This window comes from Hemibagrus wyckioides, linkage group LG08, assembly GCF_019097595.1.
Source record: "Hemibagrus wyckioides isolate EC202008001 linkage group LG08, SWU_Hwy_1.0, whole genome shotgun sequence".
Lineage (NCBI taxonomy): Eukaryota > Metazoa > Chordata > Actinopteri > Siluriformes > Bagridae > Hemibagrus > Hemibagrus wyckioides.
This window is the reverse complement of record NC_080717.1, coordinates 5937900-5962008: the sequence shown is the minus strand read 5'-3', so window position 1 is coordinate 5962008 and position 24109 is coordinate 5937900. Positions and strand designations below refer to the sequence as shown.

Sequence of the window (24109 nt, the reverse complement as noted above, 5' to 3'; positions counted from 1 at the left end):
CTTCTTCACTCCCTTTTGCATTCCATCCTCCTGAAAGGGTAGGGAAGGGACGAGGTAATAAAAATTTAAATATGGAAGGAAAAACAAAAGTCAGGGTGCCCAAGCGAAAGAGAGGAGTGGAACTGAGTGGAGGAGGAAAGGTATATATGTACGTTACTCAGGAAGCTCAGGAGCTTCAGCTGCTCCACTAGGATGCAAAATGAGAGTCTCTGAGTCCTACACCTAGAATATTTTCAAGTGGGGGGTGACAGTGTCCTCAGACGTCTCTCCTCCTCTCCTTCCTCCGGCGGCCCTCTGCTTCTCCTCCGCCTTCGTCTCTTCCGCTCCTGGTCTGGCCCTCACTTGGTGGCCATGGTGTAGCAGCCATGTGGGTGCCACTGCATGTCACGGATGCGCCTCATGGACTGCATCTGAGGGCAGCGAGCGCCATACTCGTTAAAGTGTCTATAGTCGCCCTTCTCCAGCAGGTACTGGCTGCCACGGTAGCCAGGGTATTGGTAGCCCACCCAGCTGAAAGACAAGAAATTTGCTAATGTTAGCATAAAGTCATTGCTAATTGCTAAATTAAGACCAATGTCTCAATGTCTTACTCATACATATTTATAAGGAACTACACAAACCTAATCTACACCAAATATACACATTAAAGTTGCAGTCAGTGATTTTGGCATGAGTGTTTGGAAACTCGAAACCCAAACAAACACCGCCCCCGTAGTGTTTAGTCCAAATCCATGTCACAAAAGAACACTGACAAGACTAGGACTCTCGAATGCTAGTGCAAGACTGGAGCTTTCTGAATTCACAAGCCAAATGATTGACAGGCGACTAGACCCACCCCTTTTTGTCCTGATTGGTTGGATGTTATTTTACACACTTTACAGAGTGCCACACGGTTTCTCCTGAAGTCTGGAGAGTGTATCTGAACTTAGATAGAACAAAAATGACTAACCCCATCTTAACGTTTGTGTATCTGATAGCTGAACACTTACGTTCCACAGCTGACGAAGATGCTTCCTACTCTGTCAGTGAAGCCGTAGGAGTAGAGACTGGGCACGTCATCGTCCATGATCTCCATCTTACGGCCCTTGTAGTCGCCCACCTCGTACAGGCAGATCTTGTGCTTCTCAGGGTCCTGAGATTGAACAGATAGATACATAGTTAAAGCTATACTGATTAAAACAGTGAAGAAGGGTGGTGTGTGTGTGTGTGTGTGTGTCCACACCATTCTGACGGGCCTAAAAGACAGCAGGTAGTCGTTCTTCTGGCAGTTGCTCCAGGAGTCCCAGCGAGGATAATCGCCCTTCTCCAGGATGTACATCTCTCCACAGAAGTTCATCTGCTCCCAACCCACAAAACTGCAAACACAGCTCATGTGAGGGAAATGCACACTGCATATAACACACAGACAGACTGTTTGTTGGAAACAAACTTACGGGCCGCACTCCACACGAAGCGAACGGACCCTGTCCATGCCCATCGCGCACACGTTCACGCACTCAGCGTTGATCTCGATCATGCGGCCCTGGAAGTTCTCTTGGTCAAATACGTACATCTAATAGATATTGAGAGAGAGAGTGTTCGGTTACGTTAGGGCAGGTTATAATGAGTGTGCACTGTTTGAGAAATTATGTGCATGTCTGTGTGTGTGTGTGTGCATGTGAGATTTTACCTTGTAGGCCATCATGCCCATTTCAGACTTCTTGGGCTGACTGGCCTTGCCGTCGGTCTGAGAGGTGGCCTTCTTATCAGTGCTGGAAGACATGGTGCCTAGAGAGAGAGAGAGAGACAGACAGAGAAAAAAAGAGATTGCAAGCTGATATTTAGCAATATATCCAACAGGCAGCAAATCCATCAGTGACAGATAAAAGGGATGCCAAAGCTGTCATTATTATATGAATCTATTTTAATGAAGCCTGGATTAAAAGCTAATGATCTCAGGACAAACCAAATTTAAAGTCCTAAAATAAATCCTCAGTTCCTCAGAACAGTCCTCAGTTTCTATCCGATTGCTAAACTATGTTTCACTGAATTTTGAATTAGAGTATTTGTGTTCAGTCTCACCTGTGTGTTCAGTACGTGTGTGGTGGTGCCTGAGCTCACTCTGAGAGTGTGTGTGTGTCATGCCATGGCTACAGCTCTTATACCCTGGCGCAGAGTGTGTCAGGATTACCGGTTAACAATGAAAGTCGCTGAGTCCAGTGAAAAGAGACGTACACACAGAAAAGAAGCCCCTCATCATCATCATCATCACAACAGAGAGAGAGAGAGAGAGAGAGAGATGTACAGAATGTAAAGGACAACCTCTAAAACTTTCACCACAGTCACTGATGTATGATCTGTGTGTTATGTACTATGTATTAACATTGACAGATTAGATTACCTCCATATTTTCTGATATAATATATACAAAGAAATTATTATTATTTTGTTTGTTTGTTTTTTCGAGTGCGTTTGGCCACTTTAGAGCAAATACACTCTTTATGATGTTTCCTCATTCAGGAGTTAATGATGAATTGGATGAATAGGATTGTACTTCTGTTTACAGTTAACTGAAGGTGATTTAATCAGTAAAAGCTGTTTATTGGTTAATATGGACCCGATATCAAATTATTTACTTTTTTATTTAATTATTTAGATACTATCTATCTATCTATCTATCTATCTATCTATCTATCTATCTATCTATCTATCGATTATTATTATTATTATTATTATTATTATTATTATTATTATTATTATTATTCAGATTTAATGTAAACTATGACTGAAATATTCCTATATAAAAACCTGTAGGTTCTCATCAATCACTCTGAATAAATAATATGAAGGCTAAACCTGGGGTTAGGGTACAGGATGGTACCTTTTGTATGATTTATTATGGACTCAAACAAATATCCAGAGCATTTCAATTAATGTTTTTTTTTTTTATTTGACTGTATTGGTAAATGGACAAAATGAAAATAAAATAAAAACAGCCATGATGTTTAAGGTTTGTAAAGAATATATGTAAGTTTTAAAAGAAATTGTAAACAGGAAAAAGTGGGGTTTTTCCCCCCCATATAAATAGATCTGAGTAAGAGTATAAATAAGAGTTCATTTGCTATACAGTTACAGGGCAAATTCCTGAAAATTATATTAAGTAGTACTTTTCACCTCTGGAACACTGATTTAGTAATGTGTGTTAGATATACACTATATTGGCAAAAGTTTTGGGACACCACTTCAAATCATTTAATTCAGGTGTTCCCTATTCCCTTAGTTCCAGTGAAAGGAAGTCTTAATGCTTCAGCTTCATACCAAGACATTATGGACAATTTCATGCTCCCAACTTTGTGGGAACAGTTTGGGGATGACCCCTTCCTGTTCCAACATGACCGCACACCAGTGCACAAAGCAAGGTCCATAAAGACATGAATGAGTGAGTTTGGTGTGGAGGAACTTCACAGAGTCCTGACCTCAACCTGATAACACCTTTGGGATGAATTAAAGCGAAGATTTTCAATGGAACTAAGTGGACAAGCCCAACCCCTGAAAAACAACACCTGAATTCAATGATTTGAAGGGGTGTCCCAAAATTTTTGGCAATATAGTGTTATAGGCATGTTAGTATGAATACATAAAACAAACAAAATAATGCCATAGTATTACACTCTCAGAAAATACTAGTATCTTTACTACTAACATAATACACTCAAAGTGTGTACCTTTCACCTGGATGCGTGATTTAATATATGTACTTTGTTTACATTAAATGAACTATGGTTTTAGAGTAAAGCTTTAAAGGTACCCTTAAACCTGTCTATACATACTTAGGCTACTACTGAGTACCACCATGGTGACAGGAGACTGAGTGAACCATGGGAATCTTGTAAAGGTTTAGCAGTGAAATTACTCACTATGTGGCAAACTTGACATCATACATGTTAAGAAAAGGGGTTCTTCAACAGGTTCATTATATAATTAAGTCTTCTTAGCTTTCTATAATGGTTGTAGTTTAGCCAGAGATTCGTAAACACACTCTGTGCACAGAAATCTATCGGTTCATCATGAGGGACGACCAGGCAACCCATCAGCCTAATGGAGTGTACTGTATCTTCAAACTTTCTTTTTATGACTGAGTTTTTCCTACTAAGTTTAATTAGTCATATATGACTATACCAACCTCTATACCAATTATACCAACCATAAATCTATGGCTTAATGTCTAGTATACTTGCTTCAGCTGAAGCATAAGTCAAAACTTGAACACAGTTCGGTTTAGTTGCACACCTAATCCTCCAAAACACACACACACACACACACACAGTGCATTTTAATCCCAGTTACTTTGGAGCGCTTTGTGTCACGCGCAGGAGTGCTGACCAGAGAGAACGTGCCTGTGGAACCTCCTTTTGTTTTGCGCGCCCTCTCTTCTATTCACTTCAGTCATAATGCTATGCAAAATGGCTCCTGCCCAATATGCAACCACACACGGACTTCTATAGTCTATAGCAAATGTGCTGAGCTGTTGGCAATGGTGCGCCTCTGAGAGCGCGCCGCGGGAACGCGCACGCACACCCCACACTGAGCAGAGGTCCTGCGCGCGCTCCCGGTGGTCTGTATAAAACCAGCGCGCCAGGCGCTCCTGAAAACTCCACGCGAGTCAGGCGTTCAGGCGTGAGGTGTGACGGAAAAACAACGGTAAGAGTGCCAAAGAACTTCACACACACACACACACATATATATTAATCTTTATGCACAACATAATCAAATTAACTGGACATTTAGAAGAAAAAAAAAACCCAATGGCTTTGTCACGTGATCAACTTTATTGCTCAATTAATAAACCACTACAATTAATTTCTAGCATCTGAAATGTATTGGGCTACTTCAAAGATTCTCTGTTATTTTTATATTTTAATTTGTAAGCTGTTTCAGTAATAAAAGTATTTATTTTTTTATATTAACTTTCTATTTACTAACTTTCTTTTAATAACAAGATACATTTGCATATACAGTACACTCTCAGGACTAAGGACATCTAATTGCTTTAAAAAAGCTATACACTTCAAGCACTTTTCATGATAAAGGATACACACTTAAGGTACAAATGGTGTCTGCTTGAGGGTGCCATAGCTTAAAATTCTTTTTGGGTGAAGAATTTGTCTTGTCTTTTTAGTATTCGAGGCTGTTATTTATTTTACTTACAGTAATATGACTACTGATAGAAAGAATACATACCATAACCATTGCTTCTTTCTTTACCTTGTGCTCAGGAATAAATATGTACCGATTCAGGCGATCCACCATGATGCATCCCATGATGCACACTGGCATGGGCATGGCTCCATTCTTTAAGGTATTCAAGGCATCACTCGTATATGGTTATGCATCCACACAAGTTTACACATCTGATCTTTTAAATCCTGGTGTTTATGGTCCTTCAGGTGACCGTGTTTGAGCAGGAGCACTTCCAGGGCAAGTGTCAGGAGTTCACTTCAGAGTGCTGCAACATCCAGCAGTGTGGCTTCGACAACATTCGCTCCATTCGCGTGGAGAGTGGCGCGTAAGTGTCTTTTGCTATATTAGACATTCGTCACCTGGCATCAGTATATTGTATTAAGGCATGATGGACAACATTATTGTGGTTTTTTTTATGTGAAATTGTGCATTAAAGTACTAACATACTTCTTCTTGCTTTCCTCAGCTGGGTTGGTTATGAGCATCATGATTTCCAGGGACAGCAGTTTGTCCTGGAGAGAGGCGAGTACCCTCACTGGGACTCCTACTGCGGAAACCTGGCCTACCACGTTGAGAGATTTATGTCCTTCAGGCCCATCTACTGTGCTGTGAGTATTCAGTCTCTATATATTGCATGCATTTCGGTCCAAAAGTCTGGACTCCAATAGAAAGGACTTTCATATTTTTTCAAAAAGGCAAACATAGTATAGTAATAGCCTCCTGGTGGTCCAGCGGCAGGATCCCACACTCTCATTGCCGTGGCCAGGGTTCAGTTCCTGGGCAGAGAGGTAACCCGGCTACTAAAGAGTTAACTCTCAGTGCCGGTCCCAAGCCTAGGATAAAATGGGAGGGTTGCATCAGGAAGGGCTTTGGCATAAAAACCTATGCCAAATTCAAACATCTGGACCAAATGATCCACTGTGGTGACCCTCAACAGGAAGAAGACAGTATCTTAGCTACTCTTTTTCATGCAAATTAAATTATGCATATTTCTAAATTTCATAAACATTAAACAGTACTACTAGTACTCACTTTTAGTCCATAATGCATGTGAAACAAGCTTTAGTGCTGCTACTGTAGATTTTATAAGTCACAGTTCCTAAACTAAATACATCCAGGAAAAAAAACATTCATAGTGCCATGAAGACTGCAGCACAGATGCATTATACTCAAATACAAATAACTCAAATCAGATAACTATTTATCATCATGAATCAATTTCATTAAAAGCATTTTGGATCGCATTAAGAGTGTGTTGTATTTAATGTGCAGTTAGAATGAGATTTGAATTAATTGTATTAATTCAATCAACTGTAACAAGTGAATTATGGGTTTTTAGTGATCCCCTGGTCAGTTATGCAGCTTTGATAAAGTGTGTGTGTGTGTCCTCAGGCTCACCAGAGCAGCCGCATGATGATCTACGAGAGGGAAAACTTCATGGGTCGTTGTACGGAGCTGTGTGATGACTACCCCTCTCTGCAGGCTATGGGCTGGTGCGGCATGGAAGTGGGCTCCATGCATGTGCAGTGTGGCGCGTGAGTTCACACACTCAATTCACATATATGCACACACACACTGTTTTTAATACATGCACTAATCTCTTTATCCATGCTCCATGCATGTGTGTGTAGTTTTGTGTGTTATGAGTTCCCAGGCTACAGGGGCAGGCAGTACATCATGGAGTGTGAGAGGCACAGTGGAGACTACCAGCACTGGAAGAATTGGGGCTCCCACAGTCAGACTCCTCAGATCCAGTCCATCCGGAGGATCCAGCATTAACAGGGCATCGTCTAACCCCCCCCCATCACACACCACTGACCACCTAGCCGCCCAGTACACACACTCCTTGTTAACAACAGTAATATCACACACCATACAGTCATCCTGTCCTACACAGTTTTTTGTCGGGTGCTAAACAACGCCTCCTGTGGCGCTCGACCTCTGCTGGACACATACTAGCAGTTAGCAAGGCTACGTCCCTGTGAGGTGATTGGTCAAGAGCAGCTCAGGTGTGATGTGTAGCAGGAGCAAAAAAAAATCGTGAACCAATAAATGCATAATAAACACGTTTACTTCAAGATTATTGTGTGTATGTGTGTGCGTGTGTGTGCACAGCATTAGCGCATGGAAGATGGAAACATCAAACATTTTTGCAACCTGGGAAACTCTGATCACAACTGATCATGATCTGATTACTTAAGAGATCACTTACCATATGACATGATATAGCAGACTAAAAGCTTGATAAAATAGCTTACATCCTGTACACACATTACAATTTAAATAACTGACCTCAAAGTTCCACTCTTTCTGGTGCTGTACTTTTAGATAAGAAAAGGTTGTGCCGGATCAATTACTGTTATAATGTGACCAAAAAAAAAAACCAAGGGTCCTCACATACACCGATCAGGCATAACATTATGACCACCTGCCTAATATTGTGTTAGTTTCCCTTTTGGTGCCAAAACAGCCCTGACCCGTCCTTCACTGTGTACTCTGACACCTTTCTATCAGAACCAGCATTAACTTCATCATCAATATGGGCAACAGTAGCTCGTTTGTTCGATCGGATCACACGGGCCAGTCTTCGCTCCCCACGTGCATCAACCACTGTTCCTTCCCACTTTTGATAGATACTGACCACTGCAGACCGGGAACACCCCACAAGAGCTGCAGTTTTGGAGATGCTCTGATCCAGTCGTTTAGACATCACAATTTGGCCCTTCGTCAAACTCGCTAAAAATCCTTACACTTGCCCATTTTTCAACACATCAACTTTGAGAACAAAATATTAACCTGCTGCCTAATATATCCCACCCACTAACAGGTGCCATGATGAGGAGATAATCAGTCTTATTCACTTCACCTCTCACTGCTCATAATGTTATGGCTGATTGGTGTAAATCCTGATGCAATGGAGGCTGAGTTGTCGACTAAGTTTTCCCGATGTTTGATCACTAAACTGAATTATTACCAGAATCTTTTCGCACAAAATTGTTCAGAAAATGGGGCGTGGCTTAACTCACTGGCTCAAATAGTGCCATTTCATCCTTAACCCCCAACCTCAACACAAACATTACACAGTAAAAATTACAAATCGATATTTTTAATCTTTTAACACAACAAAATTTTACAAACAACATAAATTGCTGAACGCTGAGAAAATTAGCGTAGTAGTTTAACGTTATAGGCGCATAAACAGTGCTGCAACAGACACACAACAGTTACATGTAGAACTTCTGGCTTAAAGCTCGAAGTTTAACATAATAAACTAAACCTGCAAAAGGTCAAAATGATTAAATACAAATCTTGCACTTTGTCCATTCTCATTCTGCCACTATGGTCTTAAAACAAAACCAAATGGAATAATGTTCAGCATATCTGACTTAAAACAAATAAAACTTAAACCTTCTCGTGTGGTTACGGACATGATGTGAAGTACAACATCAAACCTCAGGTGTGGAGAAGCGGACTGACATATAAAAATATGCAGGGCTTGATTTGTATACCTGTTCCCTCCATGAACTCAAATCACAGCTGTGGAGTGTGTGGGGTCCTGTTTCATAAAGACAAAACAACAGAAAATATGAAGGGAGTTCAGTGCATCAAAATCAGGGTCAAAGGAAAAAAATATTGTACATCACACACTATATTTCCAAAAGTTTTGGGACACTCCTCCAAATCATTGGATTCAGGTGTTGTTTTTCAGGGGTTGGGCTCGGCCCCTTAGTTCCAGTGAAAGGAACTCTTCATGCTTCAGCTTCATACCAAGACATTTTGGACAATTTCATGCTTTGTGGGAATAGTTTTGGGGATGACCCCTTCCTGTTCCAACATGACTGCACACCAGTGACCAAAGCAGGGTCCATAAAGACATGGATGAGTGAGTTTGGTGTGGAGGAACTTCACAGACTACTGACCTCAACCTGATAGAACACCTTTGGGATGAATTAGAGCGGAGACTGTGATCCAGACCTTCTCATCAAACATCAGTGCCTGACCTTACAAATTGCGCTTCTAGAGGAATGGTCAAAAATTCCCATAAACACACTCCTAAACCTTGTGGAAAGCCTTGCTGAAGCTGTTATAATCCATATTAAAATCATTTTCATGTAAAGGCAGGTGTCCCAGTTTTGGCCTGGGTCGCAGTCGCCGCTCTAATTCATCCCAAAGAACCAAGCTAAATAATGAACAATATGATACATGAACCAAGTTAAACAAATTCTCTTGGTGGTGCCAGATGAGAGCCTTTATTGGGACGGCAGGTTATACTACCGACAGGTCACAGTATTGAAATGAACTAGAAAAAAGCACAAATCTTACCGGAATAGCACAAGTAAATCTGCATGGCTAATCTGGTTCTAGACCAAGCACATCAATCTCAAAATCTTCTTCAACTTCCTCCTCCTCGGTTCTCGAATCCACCTCCACGATCACAGCAGGCAGCTCAGAGTTTGGGCTGGACACCTCCAGCACATCCACATCTTCGTCTTCATCTACAGAACACCATGCCAACTGCTGCGAGTCTTTTGTGGATGTGTGTGGGCTGTGAAGCTCTTGGCAGGGTTGCGTGTGCGAGAGTCGTGCGGCAGACGTGAGCCGAGGCGCATCTCCTACGTTCAGAGATAAGTCGTCCGCTCTGTGCATGGTGTTTTGGGTAAAAAGTGGCACAACTTCACTCGGGAGCAAACGTACACCTGGTTCTCTCGGACATGAACCTAATATGTTTGTGACTGATTCTGTAGTGCTGATTTTATCCTGAATGTCTTTGTTCCCTTCTTTACCTGAAAAAAAAAACAAAAGAAATCATTCAGCATTAATAAAATGCTGAATCTTTCTCACACATTTTTGTGTAGATCACACTGAGTACACAAGGCTAAATGATTTAACGCACTAATGTACAGAATGAAAGGATTTTACACTACGCTGTCATCATTCCAATAAATTCAACATGTATACACTGATCAGGCATAACATTATAACCACTGAGAGGTGCCGTGAATAAGACTTTTGATGAAGAGAAGATTCTCTCATCATGACACCTGTTAGTGGGTGGGATATATTAGGCAGCAAGTGAAAGTTGATGTGTTAGAAGCAGGAAAAATGGGCAAGCGTAAATATTTGAGCGACAAAAGCCCAAATTGTGATGGTTAGACCACTGGATCAGAGCATCTCCAAAACTGCAGCTCTTGTGGGGTGTTCCCGGTCTGCAGTGGTCAGTATCCATCAAAAGTGGACCAAGGAAAGGAACAGTGGTGAATCAGCGACAGGGTCATGTGCGGCCAAGGCTCACTGATGCATATGAGGAGCGAAGGCTGGCCCGTGTGATGCGATCCAACAGACGAGCTACTGTTGCTCAAATTGCTGAAGAAGTTAATGCTGGTTCTGATAGAAAGGTGTCAGAATACACAGTGCATGACAGGTCTGTTTGGCAGCAAAAGGGGGACAGACAATATTACTCGGTCCTAATGTTTTGCCTGATCAGCGTATAATGGTCAGGTGTATCACTATGTCCAGCAGCATACGAGGTGGTTATAATGTTATGTCGGGTCAGTGTATACGCCTGATACAGCTTTGGTATTTTAGAGGCACAGCAGATATTTTATTTTCCCTCTAATTGTCTTCCCAGTTTAGTCTTACCAACTCTGCTCAATCACAGCACAGTTCCCTACTGGGAGGCTGAAGGCAACCATGTGCTTCTCTAACACATGTGAAGCCAGGCATAGGCATCTCTTCCAGCAGCTGTTCATGCTGTGTCTCAGGGTACTGTAACACGCTCGAATGAAAGCCCACTCTTCCGTATACGAGTTCACAAATGCTCACACTTGGCTAATGTCACTCTGACTGACAGGAGCGAGTTATGTCATCCCTCCCACCCTGACAGCTCGGCCAATTTTGCTTTCTAGACTCCTGGCCATGGATGGAGTTTGAAGTCTTCAAAAAAAATGTTTAAGCTGTAAAGATAAAATATCAACTGCTTCCAATTATAGTTTCTAATTATTTAAAAAAAACAACAAAAAAACAATTTACCCACAATATTGTAGCATACACTGACCAGGCATAACATTATGACCACCCGCCTAATATCGTGTCTGTCCCCCTTTTGCTGCCAAGACAGCCCTGACCCGTCCTGCACTGTGTATTCTGACACCTTTCTATCAGAACCAGCATTAACTTCTTCAGCAATCTGAGCAACAGTAGCTCGTCTGTTGGATCGGATCACACGGGCAATGATGAAAGGGAATCATGTGGGTTTGTGCTGTTGCTTTATGGTTCATAAGTCATTTCTATAAAACTGAACATGCTTGTTGTTTTCTCTTTGGGTAAACTTTGCAAGAAAGAATGATCTGCTCTCGCTCTCTTTTTTAAATACACACCATATTTGTGAGATGGTAGTTCCTCTTACCTGTTTTTGAGGGCAGATTCAGCCGGAAGAGTGCTCTGCGTACTTCAGTCGTCTTTTCTTTCGTCCTCAGTCTTTTGTCATCTCGCCTCTGACTCAATTCTACTACACTGTTTCTGCTCTCCTGTCCCTCAAACTCTCCATTAACCATTATTCTCCTATCTTCTGACCCCCGAATCTCTTCCAGATGACCTTGCCAACTGTTTTCAGCTGTTAGTCTTTCTTCAGCTCCAGATACGCATTTATGATTGACCAATCCTCCATTACCTGCATTATTTTCCTGGTGTATTCCCACACTCTCATTTGCCCTTTCATCCTCTTCTTCGCGGAGCTGTAAAAGCATTCGGACCTTCTCCATAGCTGAAGAAGCTATCTTAATACAGGCTCCACGTATTGGGCTCTTTACAGATGACTGGTCAGCCTGGAAACTATTAGATTTCGGTTCTGTCTCTACATGATCGCGTCTAACCTTCTTCATCATCTCACCACAGCTAATTCTGGGTCGTCCTTTTCGGTGGCTCTTCTCCCTTTCATTAAAACCATCCATGATATGTCTTCTATTGTCAACACTCCTCTTGTTTCTACCAAATCTGTTCTCTTCAAGTCTCCTCTTTCTTGTTGGTTTTTGACTTTTATCCTGGCAAACCTTTGTAGCCTTATTGTTTTTGTCCAGGTTTTTCACTCTACTTTTGTTCACATGTGCTTCAGATTGCCCTTGACCGTTCCTTTGCCTTTTCTTCCTAGTGCCAGCAGTCTGTTTTTCTTTGCACTTCTTCTTAATTGGGCTTTGGAGACTAATTAAAGCAGTTTCCAGTTTTCTCTTCTTGCTCTGACTCCGAGTCAGCCTTCGGTTTTCAAACTGTTGCAAAATGTTCTGGTTTCTGGACGCTTTCTTCACTTTCGACCTACGTATTTGGCGATCTTGGGCATTGTTTGTTCCGGCTACCGATGGGTTCACCGTTGACTGCAGTTCACCGCTCAGTGTGCTTGTGGTGTGTAAAAGGTTTGCTTGTGGTGTTTCGTGATGAAGATTGTCAGGTTGTGTTTGTGTAAATGTTTTAGAAGTGTTGCTCCATGGACCTGTGCTGGTGTCTGATTTGTCATTGCCTTGTAAGGTCTCATCTCCCACAACTAAACCACAGCCACCGACTTGCTGCTCAAAGGTCCTCAGAAAGTGATCGAGAATGTCACCAATTTCTCCTTCCAAATGCTGCTTTGGATCTGTGGGCTTCGCAAAATGACCGCTGGGATACGTAGCCTTTGAAACTGGTGGACCACTGGATGTTGTGGCGCTCATGAGACCATGTTGATGGGTTTGACTTTCGGCTGGAGGTAGAAAATGAAGACCTGTCATTATGTCGTCGAGAAGTGTGTCAATGGGCTGAATGGGCTCTGTGTGAGCAGCCGACACGGGGGTCACAGTGTGTAACAGGTCAAGTTCTGTAGGATCCACAGTGCCATGTTTGGATGTTAGCTGTGTTGAGAAACTGCGGGAAGCCGGAGGAAGCGGGCGTATACGAGGACGACCTCTTGGTCTGCGCTTGCGTGTAGAGTCATTCTGAGAAAAAGAGATGGGTTTATTTAGAATGATGATTGCTTATGCAAGAGAACTCTACTGCTATGTAATAGAGCTTTTCAACCAGACAGTACAGCTTAGTATGATCATTAATCTAAATTTGCAATCATCCATACCCTGGTTTAACATCTTCCCATATACACACCTGTGAGGTGCTGTGGAGATCCTTGAGCTATCATTAAACATAAACCCTACGTCCTATATCTTACAGCAGTCTTATTTCACACTGGCAAGCCCAGGAAGTGTTGGAAGCCCATTATTAGGTAGTAACTAGACAGATTTTGTACAAATGTAAGTTCCATCTATATATCTCTGTCAGTTAGCCTTAAAGCTGTACCACAGAATGAACATGATTTAGGTTGGGGACTTGGCAGTGGAATAAAAATCCAAATGTAGGATAACCAATTTATTGCTGCATCGTCTGGTAGAAAAGCATAAGTTGACTTACAGAATGAAAGATGGTTTCCAGTTATACCACCAGTTCCTAAGCTTAAAGCGTTTTAAGACACCTACCTGCTCCTCACTGCCTGCAATTGTGCCTGTCTTGCCTCTCTGCCTGTGCCTGCCTCTTCCGCTTGCCTCTCCTGCTTCCACCAATGTCTCTCTGCCTTGTCGTCTCTGGAACGATCTCATTCGAATCTTCCCTGTTGATTTGGTTTCCAGCAGTCTGCCAACTCTACCCCCACCCTGACCCATCCATGCTAACCTTGCCACCAATCCCAACCTTTCCACCTTTGGCCTCCTTCCCCTTCCTCCACCTGCCCATCTTACCCATTTGCTCACTGACCCTCCAGCTGTTGACCTTGCTCTTGCTCTCTTAACCACTTGCTCCTCGCTGACCCCTTCCCTTACCCCTTGGCCCTGATCCATTCCCCCTATATTCTGGGGGTAGGTGGAATCCAAAAAGCAGTTGATAAAAGCAGGTATGTTTCCTTCAAACTGTTTTAGATCATTTATAGTATCAGCTCCAGCAGCTGGTGCAACCACTGACTGGTCCGAAAAGCCAGAAGTGGAAGAAGTGGAAGTTTGGTTTTGTGAAGTTTCCAAAGAATATAGGTACATTTGGGACACACAGGCAGATTCACTCACTGAGTGACTGTCTCCTGTCTCAGGGGCCATGGCTAACACATCACAAGTGATCGTTTTTCTTTCTGGATGGATTGCTTGCATTGCCAAAGCTGTATCCTGGACATCCATGAAACTACCAAGCTCCTGATTGTCGAGGCATGTCGACGGGTCAAACAGATAGATAGCCTGGATGCTTTGAGGCTCTGAGCATGCCAGATTTGTTTGTGCATCTCTCTCGCCTGTTTCTCTCTCACACTCGGTCTGTGTACCACTCTCTCTTATCTTCTCTTGCTCTCTTCCACTGCCCTCTCCCATTCTTCTGGTCATCCTATCATCCCACTCTCGGGCATCCACCTCTTTCTCTATCTCTTGGTCAGCATCCTCTCTCTCTCTTCTTCTTCCCACCTTTTCTCCATGTCTCTCTTCTTCTTCCCACTGAGGCAACTCAATGCCCAATGTTTGTGCAGCTGAGAGAACCTGTTCTCTGTTCTCGTGTAACTGACCTGAGTAGAGCAGACTAACCAAGCTGAGTAGTGTGCAGGCATCCACAGCCTGGAGCTCGATTAGCCGTCTCTGCCCAGCCATGGGCACTGGCATGGAGGATAGAGTGCCATAGAACCTGGGACTGAAGGCAGACAGCACACAGCTATGTACTGGCACTGACACACCTGGAAAACATAGCATGACAGATGACAATTCCTCGGTTTCATGAGAGGTGTGTGCAACCAGCAATGATATAATGACAGCTTTGAGATAAAGGTGTATTTCTATCTCTATAACTGCATTATAGATCATGAAAAATGTCGTGGGACGTTTTAGTGGAATGGTATACTGAAAAAAGGAAAGGACGTCTACTTCACAAATTATTGTATATTTCAACGTAACATGCAAGCATAGAGGTTTAAAGATGTTTTATTTGTCTGAAGCATGCACAATAGATGTTGTGAAAGACTTTGTACACATTTGTAAAGACAATACTAGTGGGACACAAATGGTGCAATCACCCAGATGGTGGTAGTGTGAGTGTGTGTGTGTGTGTGTGTGTGTGTGTAATGTCCCACCTTGAGTGTGTAGGACAGTGTCACAGAATTCATCCCTGTTCTGCTGCTTCTGCAACTGTCTCAGAAGCAATGTCTCAAACTGCAGCATTTCTGACATGAAAGACAAAGTTAAGCAGATAAGAAGTCTTTAAAAGTTAAAGCCATGCTATGAGCAGTCACATTGCATGCATGCATTCAAGCTGAAACAGGTGAGTAAATCAATCTGGCAACCGCGACTACTAACCAAGGGAAATTAACCCAAACTCGGTGCCACCTGACCAGGTAGCACTAACGTGCAATAAAACACCATTCTAACCTTTTTAGCCTTCCTCCGACTTCTGTAAACAACGAACCCGAGGCGTCTTCCGATCACATTAGGCGGTAAAAACACCGCAGAAGTCTCGTGCCCTGTGTTTTCTCGCTGTGTGTTGCTGATGCTAACACACCTCGCGCACATCTCTGCAGCTCCGAGCTCCTCACGCGCTGCAGACCGTCACCGCGCGCGTGCAATGAAGTTTCTCCATGTAAAATGTCTCTAATGAAACCTGAGACTGGGTCAATTAGCCAAGTCTGGGTTAATTAGCGTAAATACCGCTTATAATCATATATGTGTCCTGGATTGCGTATTATATCGATATAATTGAACAATAAATGTACAGAAAATCAGTGATTAATGTCGACTATGTCGTGTTTACGGATGATCAAGTTTTATTTATGCTTCTTTAAAACAGGCTTGTGACTATTGTGAATATTATGGATTCATCTTTAATAGACAGTTTTAATAGTAATACTTTTACTCACTTTATCGCTTCTTTAAAATTACATAAAAATTAACTATAAGGAATATCTATGTCGGGGAAGTTGTTGAGGGTGAACCTTGTTATTAAGACTTCCTCAAAAAAGGTTAAAACAATAGAAGGGTGCACATATTTTATTTAAACATACATAGAAAAAAGACATACTAAAGAGTATTATGAATAAACACTTAAATATGACCCTTTATATGTGTCAGAAATTCATGTCAGTTGCGAACACCCCTACAACGGACTGTACCATTTCAGAGACAACTGTAGTACACTTCTGTATGTTATACTCATGGCTAAAATTTCTGATAAATCTGATTCAGACTGAATTGTACTATAGCCAAGAAAAATGTCATTAAAATAGAACGCTGTATACAAATTATGTACATAAATGTCTTGATTTGATGTGTTTGAGGTATGGGCTGTTGGAATAGTATAGTATAAAAGTCCAGGTCCTTGGAGGTGCAGCTGCAGCATTACAATTTGCCTTCAATGGAAATAGAGAAGCAAACAGTTTCCACCAGGACAATGTACATGTGCACAAAGCGAGCGCCATGAAGACATGGTTTGCTACGGTGAGAGTGGAAGAACCCGTGTGGTGTCCCAGACACATGGCCCTGACCTCAGCCCTAATGCAGGCCTTTAGGATGAACTGAAATGCAGATGGCAGCTTAACCATCCTCATCCAACATCTGCCCCTGATCTCACTATCCCGCATCACACATCCATGCTTCAAAATCTGGTGGAAACTATTCCAGATGAGTGGAGGTTACAAAAACTATTTAAAAAATAAACACACACACACAATAAAAAATGAAAACTATGCCACAGATTTTGAAATATAGACTATGTATAACATTATGAACAGTGAGAGGTGAAGTGAATAAGACTGATGATCTCATCATCATGGCACCTGTTAGTGGGTGGGATATATTAGGCAGCAAGTGAACATTTGGTCCTCAAAGTTGATGTGTTAGAAGCAGGAAAATGGGCAAGCGATTTGAGCGACAAAATCCCAAATTGTGATGGCTAGACGACTGGATCAGAGCATCTCCAAAACTGCAGCTCTTGTGGGGTGTTCCCGGTCTGCAGTGGTCAGTACCTATCAAAAGTGGTCCATGGAAGGAACAGTGGTGAACCGGAGACAGGGTCATGGATGGCCAAGGCTCACTGATGCACGTGGGGAGTGAAGGCTGGCCCGTGTGATCCGATCCAACAGACGAGCTACTGTTGCTCAAATTGCTGAAGAAGTTAATGCTGGTTCTGATAGAAAGGGGTCAGAATACACAGTGCAGGACGGGTCAGGGCTGTTTTGGCAGCAGAAGGGGGACAGACACAATATTGGGCAGGTGGTCATAATGTTTTTCATGATTGGTGTATAATGGTCAGGTGTATCTTTATGTCCAGCAACAAAATGTGGTTGATTGTAAATATCAATTTTAGCAGTAGGTGGTGCCAAAGCACTGGTGTAAAGAAAAGCCATCGAAGACGAAGAAGAAGAAGCTAAAGTTGCAAGGTCAGCTGATCTCGCGCATTTCCTGTAATTCAGTCAGAGGCGCAGCGGTTAGCAACACACTGAGCTGGAGTTTTTAATTCATTAAGAAGACCTTACAGGTATTTTTAATTGTGAATGTTTCAATGTACGAAGCTGTGTGTTTGAAATGTATAAAACCTTAAAACTTCTCTCCGGTGTGTGCAGTGTGTGATAAAGGCTAGCCTAGCTTCCCAGCCACGGTACCGCTTTCTAGACGTTTCTATGACCGAGCGCGTGAGACGTCATGGCGTTAAACATCACTGACCGAATGAGCGCGTTATATATGTACATATCTAGGGATGATCAAAGTCAGAATCCATGTGAGAAATTTAAAACTAGTTAGAAAAGACAATCGAACTGTAATAGAATTAAATGACAGTGCGGTCAGCTCTTATGGTAGCGTTTAAGCGGGCTGTGTCTCAAACTGCACCTTATTCTATATCCATAGTGCACTATATAGGCTACGGAGTGTGCACTTTTACAGCTATACATTCACTATGTAGGGAACAGGCAGGCATTTGGGATTTGGCCTTTGTTAACCTGTCTGTATGCTCCAGCTGGAGAGTCTTTCGGTGGTCAGAGAAAGTCAAGATACCTCTTGTTCTTTCTTTCTTTCTTTTATACACTATTGGCAAAAGTTTTGGGACACCCCTCCAAATCGTTGAATTCAGGTTGTGTGTTTCAGGGGTTGGGCTCGGCCCCTTAGTTCCAGTGAAAGGAACTCTTAATGCTTCAGCTTCATACCAAGACATTTTGGACAATTTCATGCTCCTAACTTTGTGGGAACAGTTTGGGGATGACCCCTTCCTGTTCCAACATGACCACACACCAGTGCACAAAGCAAGGTCCATAAAGACATGGATGAATGAGTTTGGTGTGGAGGAACTTGTCCTGACCTCAATCCCATAGAACACCTTTTGCATGCATTAAAGACTGGGACGTCTGCCTTTACATGTACATGAATGTAATATGGAGTTGGCCCATCCTTTACAGCTACAACAGCTTCAAATCTTCTGGGAAGGCTTTCCACAAGGTTTAGGAGTGTGTTTATGGGAATTTTTGACCATTCCTCTAGAAGCGCATTTGTGAGGTCAGGCACTGATGTTGGACGAGAAGGTCTGGCTTGCAGTCTCCGCTCTAATTCATTCCAAAGGTGTTCTATCAGGTTGAGGTCAGGACTCTGAAGTTTCTCCACAGCAAACTCACTCATCCATGTCTTTATGGACCTTGCTTTGTACACTGGTGTGCAGTCATGTTGGAACAGGAAGGGGTCATCCCAAAACTGTTCCCACAAAGTTAGGAGCATGAAATTGTCCAAAATGTCTTGGAATGAAGCTGAAGCATTAAGAGTTCCTTTCACTGGAACTAAGGGGCCAAGCCAAACACCTGAATTCAATGATGTGGAGGGGTGTCCCAAAACATTTGCCAATATAGTGTACTACTGTATTCCTTTCTTCCATCATCTTTTCCTTCTCTACTTCCTTCTTTTCTCCTTTCTTCTGTACTTCCCACCTTATGTATATAAATTTACTTTTATGGCATTTGGCAGATGGTAATATCTAGAGTGACTTGCATTTATCTCATTTATACAACTATTACTTCCATCTATCTCTCATTGCTTGCTTCTTTCTTACAGGCTTCTTTTTACTTTTTTCCCGTCGTCTTTCCGTATTTCCTTTGTAAGTACGTGCATGGCCTTAGGTCAGGGTTGCAGGGGATTTGTTGTCGATTTCAGGGAATGCGCTCTGGATGTGTTTAGTCCATCACCCAGCACGAAAACACGCACAGTCACACACCTTTTTATCGCTAGGCCCAGGTTAGCACAGAGAATCCACCTATAATATGTTTTAAGAGGTGCGAGGAAACCCAAGAACCCTGAGGAAACCCGGGAGAACGTGTGAAAACTCAGATAGACTTCATAGAAATTCAGTATAAATTGGATATTGTCCTGCTTATAGTTTCAAATAAAATTGTGCATGCACATATGTGTGATTTTATTAGAACCTGATTCGCATCAAAATAATTTGGTTTCTAAAAGTTAATCTCAAAATAAACAAAAATAAAAGTGTAGTCTGAAGCATTTTTATTTTTCTGGCCTTTTTTTCATATTAAATTAATTTCCCAAACATGCTATTAAATTTGTCTCAGTGGTATTAAAATGTAAGTGGATAGATCCCTATCCACATTGCTAAATGTGTGTGTGTTTCATTTTGTGTGTGTGTGTGTTTTTCCTCCAACCCCATGCAGTGTGAAGATCTATCCTTTATTCCCTGAAAGATGGCGGACACAGAGCAGCAAAATCCTCCTCCTCCCCCTCCCCCACAGACTGGGCCTGTGGTGAGTGGCACAAAATATTTTAGTACCAGTTTGGTTTCGTCTTCTTTCTCTGTTCATTTAAAGAACGTGTTTTTTTTTTTTCTTTTTCTTTCTGTAATTCCAGAATCTAAAACGAAATATTTTTTTGTGTGTCTTTTTGCAGCAGTTCTTGTTGAGCAACAAGCTGGAGACGGCCATGTGGCTCTCGCGTCTCTTCACGGTCTACTGCTCCATCATGTTCATCCTTCCTCTGCTTGGGTTAGTCGGTTCACTTCGAGGCGGCTCTGACTTGACTTTATATTTTCTTATATGTTGTGTTTACTTTCTCTGAGTAGAAATTCCAACGGTCCAGGCATTATTTTGAGTTTTTTCCCCCCTTTAGTAGTCAAAGGTTTTATCATGAACAGTCTAGTCTTATAAATCCATGAGGAAATGGTATGAACATTATCGTATATTAACTGCACAGTCTTTGGTATCGGTTAAATCTTTTCCTATTTTTTAAGCATATACTGCAAGTATGAAATTATTTGGTTTGAAAAAGTCTGGGTTTTTTGGGGTTATTTTTTTGGGCACCTTTAAATGTACTGTATCTCTCCTGAGAACAAGTGCTTTTGGTCTTCCTCTGTGGCCGAGGGATCAGGACAGAAAGTGCTTGGTCCCCTTAATCGCTGCTTGCGTCTAAATGATTTTAACTTGGTGTGCTTGTTAAAGCATGCCTTTTAAATAATGAAACACCTGCCAATAAAGACATTTACATTATTACCTGGTATATGGGACAAAAAAAGCATAAATGACAGTTTTCAAAATGGAAAGAAATTAAAAACTATAGTTTTTTTTCTTTTGTATGTATTTATTTATTTAAGCATGGTTGAGGCTTTTGCTTAGAGCTAAAAAAAAAAAAAAATGCAGACAGACCGGCCTAAATTTATTTATTATTTTATTATTATTTTTATTTATTTATTTTTTAAATAATTGAATAATTTTATTGATTCATAAAACTGGAAATTGTTCATACAAGCTCTTACTCAAGAAATCTTGCGTTCATAAAAGAAAAATATTAAATGAATAAAATTCAGAAACCCGTTCATATCCTACTTGTTCTCCTGATCAGGAACTGTGAGGACATTCTGTATTTTTATTTTATTTTATTTTTTTAAATAATTGAATAATTTTATTGTTTTATTTGTCTTAATTTATGGATTTATTTTGGCTCACTTTCTTGCTTGCATTTTTTCTTTCTTTTCTTTTAAATTAATAATAATAAACACAATGTTCCTGATCAGGAGCCCCAGAAGGATACCAACAGTTTTCTGAATTTTATTCATTTAATATTTTTTTTCTTTTATGAATGCAAGATTTCTTAAGCGCTTGTATTATCCTTTTATGCATCCAGTTTGATTAATGAAGCCAATTGTTTTTACTGAAAAATCACCTTGTATTAATACTAAGCTTGTTTTATTTTGTAACTAAAAGCCTACTAAACACACTCCTCTTGTCTCTCAGGCCAATGGCAGCGGCTAACTTCTACCAAAGGGCTCTCTTGGCCAACGCTTTGACCAGCGCTCTGCGTCTGCACCAGAGGCTTCCTCACTTCCAGTTGAGCCGAGTCTTCCTTTCGCAGGCCTTACAGGAGGACAGCTGCCATTACCTCCTCTACTCACTCATCCTGGTCAACTCCTACCCCATCACCAGTATCCTCTTTCACTATACGTCTGATTTATAATGCTGATCTTATGACTCTCTATATAACCATAGAGAAAAGTGAAGTTCCAGTGTTGTGAAATATCTCATGAGTCTACGTGACATTTTTTAACCTTAACAGCAGTTTTCAGTGAGCATATTCCCTGTGTTCCTCTTCTCACTGCTTCATGCCACCACGTACACTAAGAAGGTTCTTGATGTAAGTCTATTTAGCCGTAAAGCCTTAAGCATAGATTTCAAGCAGAGCCTTTTTTTCATTCTGCTGCTCGATTGTTTGTGCTTATAGACGATGGGACCAGACAGTCTGCTGTTTGTACGGAACTTCCTGAACAAACTCACGGCAAATCAGCAGAACATTCTCAAGTTCATCGCCTGTAACGAGATCTTCTTGATGCCAGCTACTGTCTTCATGCTCTTCAGGTATCTTTGAAAGTCCTGATTTATTTAATAGTAAATAACTTTGATAAACAATTCTGATTGGCCAGAAGGTGCGGATTAATTTTCTGTAACAGCGAAGCCAATCACAGGTTTCTATTAATATCATTTCAGTTGTAAAAGCTGACCACAGGGACTTGTATAGTGGACGCACTTAAATTTCTTTAAGGAGTAACACTAAAGATAATGCAAGATGGAGAGCTTTTTAGAGGGTTTAGAGCTGCTATGTTTGTTCTACCTCGTATGGACTTGTCTGATGGTTTCTTGGTAACATGATGAGCTGTGGGTTTATTTTTTCCCCCTTTTCATCTTATTAATGTTGAGAGAGAGAGAGAGAGACAAAAGGTGAGAGAACAACTGTATATAGCTGCTGTAAGCGATAAACGAACTGTTCCATAACGTTTAAATGTCACTATGAACTAATAGAAAGTATAATGTAATCGCTGACCCTCGTGTGATGGTGGTGAGCATGTTATTTCTTATATAAAGGTGTGTGAGTAGTTTGGTGTGACCTTCTGTTTGTCCCCCCCCTCAGTGGACAGGGCAGCCTGCTGCAGCCATTCATTTATTACCGCTTCCTGACTTTGCGTTACGCCTCCAGACGAAACCCTTACTGCCGGTAAACGCTCCCTTTTCCTCACATGCAAGTCTGTTTATTAATGTTCATGTGTGTAGAGGTTGAAGTCTGTTTTATTTACCATCTGATTTGGTCGTGCGTTCTTTGTCAGGACCCTGTTCATGGAGTTACGGATTCTCCTGGAGCACTTCGTGATGAAGCCCGCCTGCCCAGCCTTCTTCAGGAGAATGTGCCTCAACAGCATCGCCTTCGTCAGTCGCCTGGCCCCTACAGGAGTCTAAATACACTGTGCATCAACACACACTCCGACACTGCATCACACACTGATAAATACACACACTTAAACTTTTAAGCTCCTACGACGTGACTAGCTGGGACGAGAGTTCCTCCGACGTAGCTTTCTAAGCAGGCAAGGTGATGTTTCCGAGTGCTCACCCTCGACGTCCTGCCGGTCTCGTCTTCTGCATGGAAAGCTGTCGCTATTTCGGAGAAACTCCACAGATCTGAAAAGGCTGACGGGGGGGGGGAAAGAAAAAGAGCAGCAAATAACTGCATACATTGTGTATTGTAAAATCGCTACAGCTCTTCAGTCTTTTGAAGGATTATTTATAAAAATTAATACTAAGTATGGATGCTTTTCATATGGGTGTGGATGAAAACAAAAAAAAAGAAAATATTTAAGCTTAACCTAGAGGAAATGATTGCTAGGTATATATTGTTTATTAGCACTTCCCAGTGCAGGGAGGAGAGATTTTGATCTGTCGTTACGTGTGTGTGTGTTTTCGTTGGATTGTTTCTGTGGTCTTAAAATTTTTCCATGTTTTTTTTTTTTTTTTTTTTAAATGTCTGTAGTTCAGCTGGATTATCTTGAAATCAAAAAGGTTAATTTTTTTTAAAAGATTAGTGAGTAGAATGTACGAACTCTGGTGTGAATCTTGTCTCTTTCTTAACAGATTTATTAAACATTTAATGATCATGTAATGTATTCCCTTATTAAAATGCTGCCTTGAATGTGAATTGTTGAAAGCAAAATCATTTCCACTTTCAGTAAGGAGGGGCTTAAGTGGATCAACTGCATTACTTTTTTTTTTATTTTTTTTAGTTCTATTTATTAACTCATTTGTGTAATTGAATTTAAAAAAAAAGTCAATAAACTTAATTCTGAAACTTTACCTTGAATGCAGCAGTGTCATGGCTTCATGCTGGTCTGGTGGAAAGTGTGGATTTTTGATTTGTATACAGTAGATTACACTCTGGATGTGTACTATGTTTTTTTTTTTATTTTATGTTAGAAAAATATGGTGTGAAGAAGCCCGAGTTAAATGGGAAGGTTGCGTGAGGAAGGGCATCTGGTGTAAAAATATGTGCCGAATGGAAAGCATGCGGACCAAACGATCTGCCGTGGCATCTGTGAACAGGGAACAGCCAAAAGAACA

The 24109-nt window shown here is 41.4% G+C and overlaps 4 protein-coding genes across 5 annotated transcripts; 2 read left to right on the top strand and 2 right to left on the bottom strand.

Annotated features, from left to right (window-relative positions):
* Positions 1-52: 52 nt before the first annotated feature.
* crybb1l1 (crystallin, beta B1, like 1) lies at positions 53-1911 on the bottom strand. Its single transcript, XM_058396413.1, has 5 exons — positions 1670-1911; positions 1434-1552; positions 1223-1355; positions 990-1132; positions 53-510 (listed from the first exon to the last, which is right to left on the bottom strand). The coding sequence occupies exons 1-5, from the start codon at positions 1850-1852 to the stop codon at positions 339-341; spliced, it is 750 nt and encodes a 249-aa protein (XP_058252396.1). The 5' UTR covers positions 1853-1911; the 3' UTR covers positions 53-338.
* Positions 1912-5263: 3352 nt separating this feature from the next.
* Positions 5264-7224, top strand: cryba1l1 (crystallin, beta A1, like 1). The gene is made up of 5 exons (XM_058396412.1): positions 5264-5338; positions 5427-5545; positions 5687-5828; positions 6613-6755; positions 6852-7224. Exons 1-5 carry the CDS (start codon positions 5264-5266, stop codon positions 6997-6999), a joined length of 627 nt encoding a protein of 208 aa, XP_058252395.1. The 3' UTR covers positions 7000-7224.
* A 150-nt stretch (positions 7225-7374) lies between these two features.
* On the bottom strand, positions 7375-15780 carry LOC131357524 (uncharacterized). Of its 2 annotated transcripts, XM_058396515.1 has the most exons (6): positions 15624-15780; positions 15329-15418; positions 14790-14935; positions 11627-13181; positions 9544-10004; positions 7375-8776 (listed from the first exon to the last, which is right to left on the bottom strand). In XM_058396515.1, the coding sequence occupies exons 2-5, from the start codon at positions 15414-15416 to the stop codon at positions 9571-9573; spliced, it is 2223 nt and encodes a 740-aa protein (XP_058252498.1). In that variant the 5' UTR covers positions 15417-15418; positions 15624-15780; the 3' UTR covers positions 7375-8776; positions 9544-9570. The 2 variants fall into 2 exon arrangements, with proteins under 2 accessions (XP_058252498.1, XP_058252499.1); XM_058396516.1 differs by lacking the exons at positions 15329-15418; positions 15624-15780 and having other exon boundaries at positions 14771-14931.
* A 1815-nt stretch (positions 15781-17595) lies between these two features.
* On the top strand, positions 17596-23845 carry tmem33 (transmembrane protein 33). The gene is made up of 8 exons (XM_058396182.1): positions 17596-17724; positions 19892-19981; positions 20124-20218; positions 21464-21651; positions 21793-21860; positions 21948-22081; positions 22632-22715; positions 22825-23845. The coding sequence occupies exons 2-8, from the start codon at positions 19922-19924 to the stop codon at positions 22952-22954; spliced, it is 759 nt and encodes a 252-aa protein (XP_058252165.1). The 5' UTR covers positions 17596-17724; positions 19892-19921; the 3' UTR covers positions 22955-23845.
* The last annotated feature ends 264 nt before the right edge of the window (positions 23846-24109 follow it).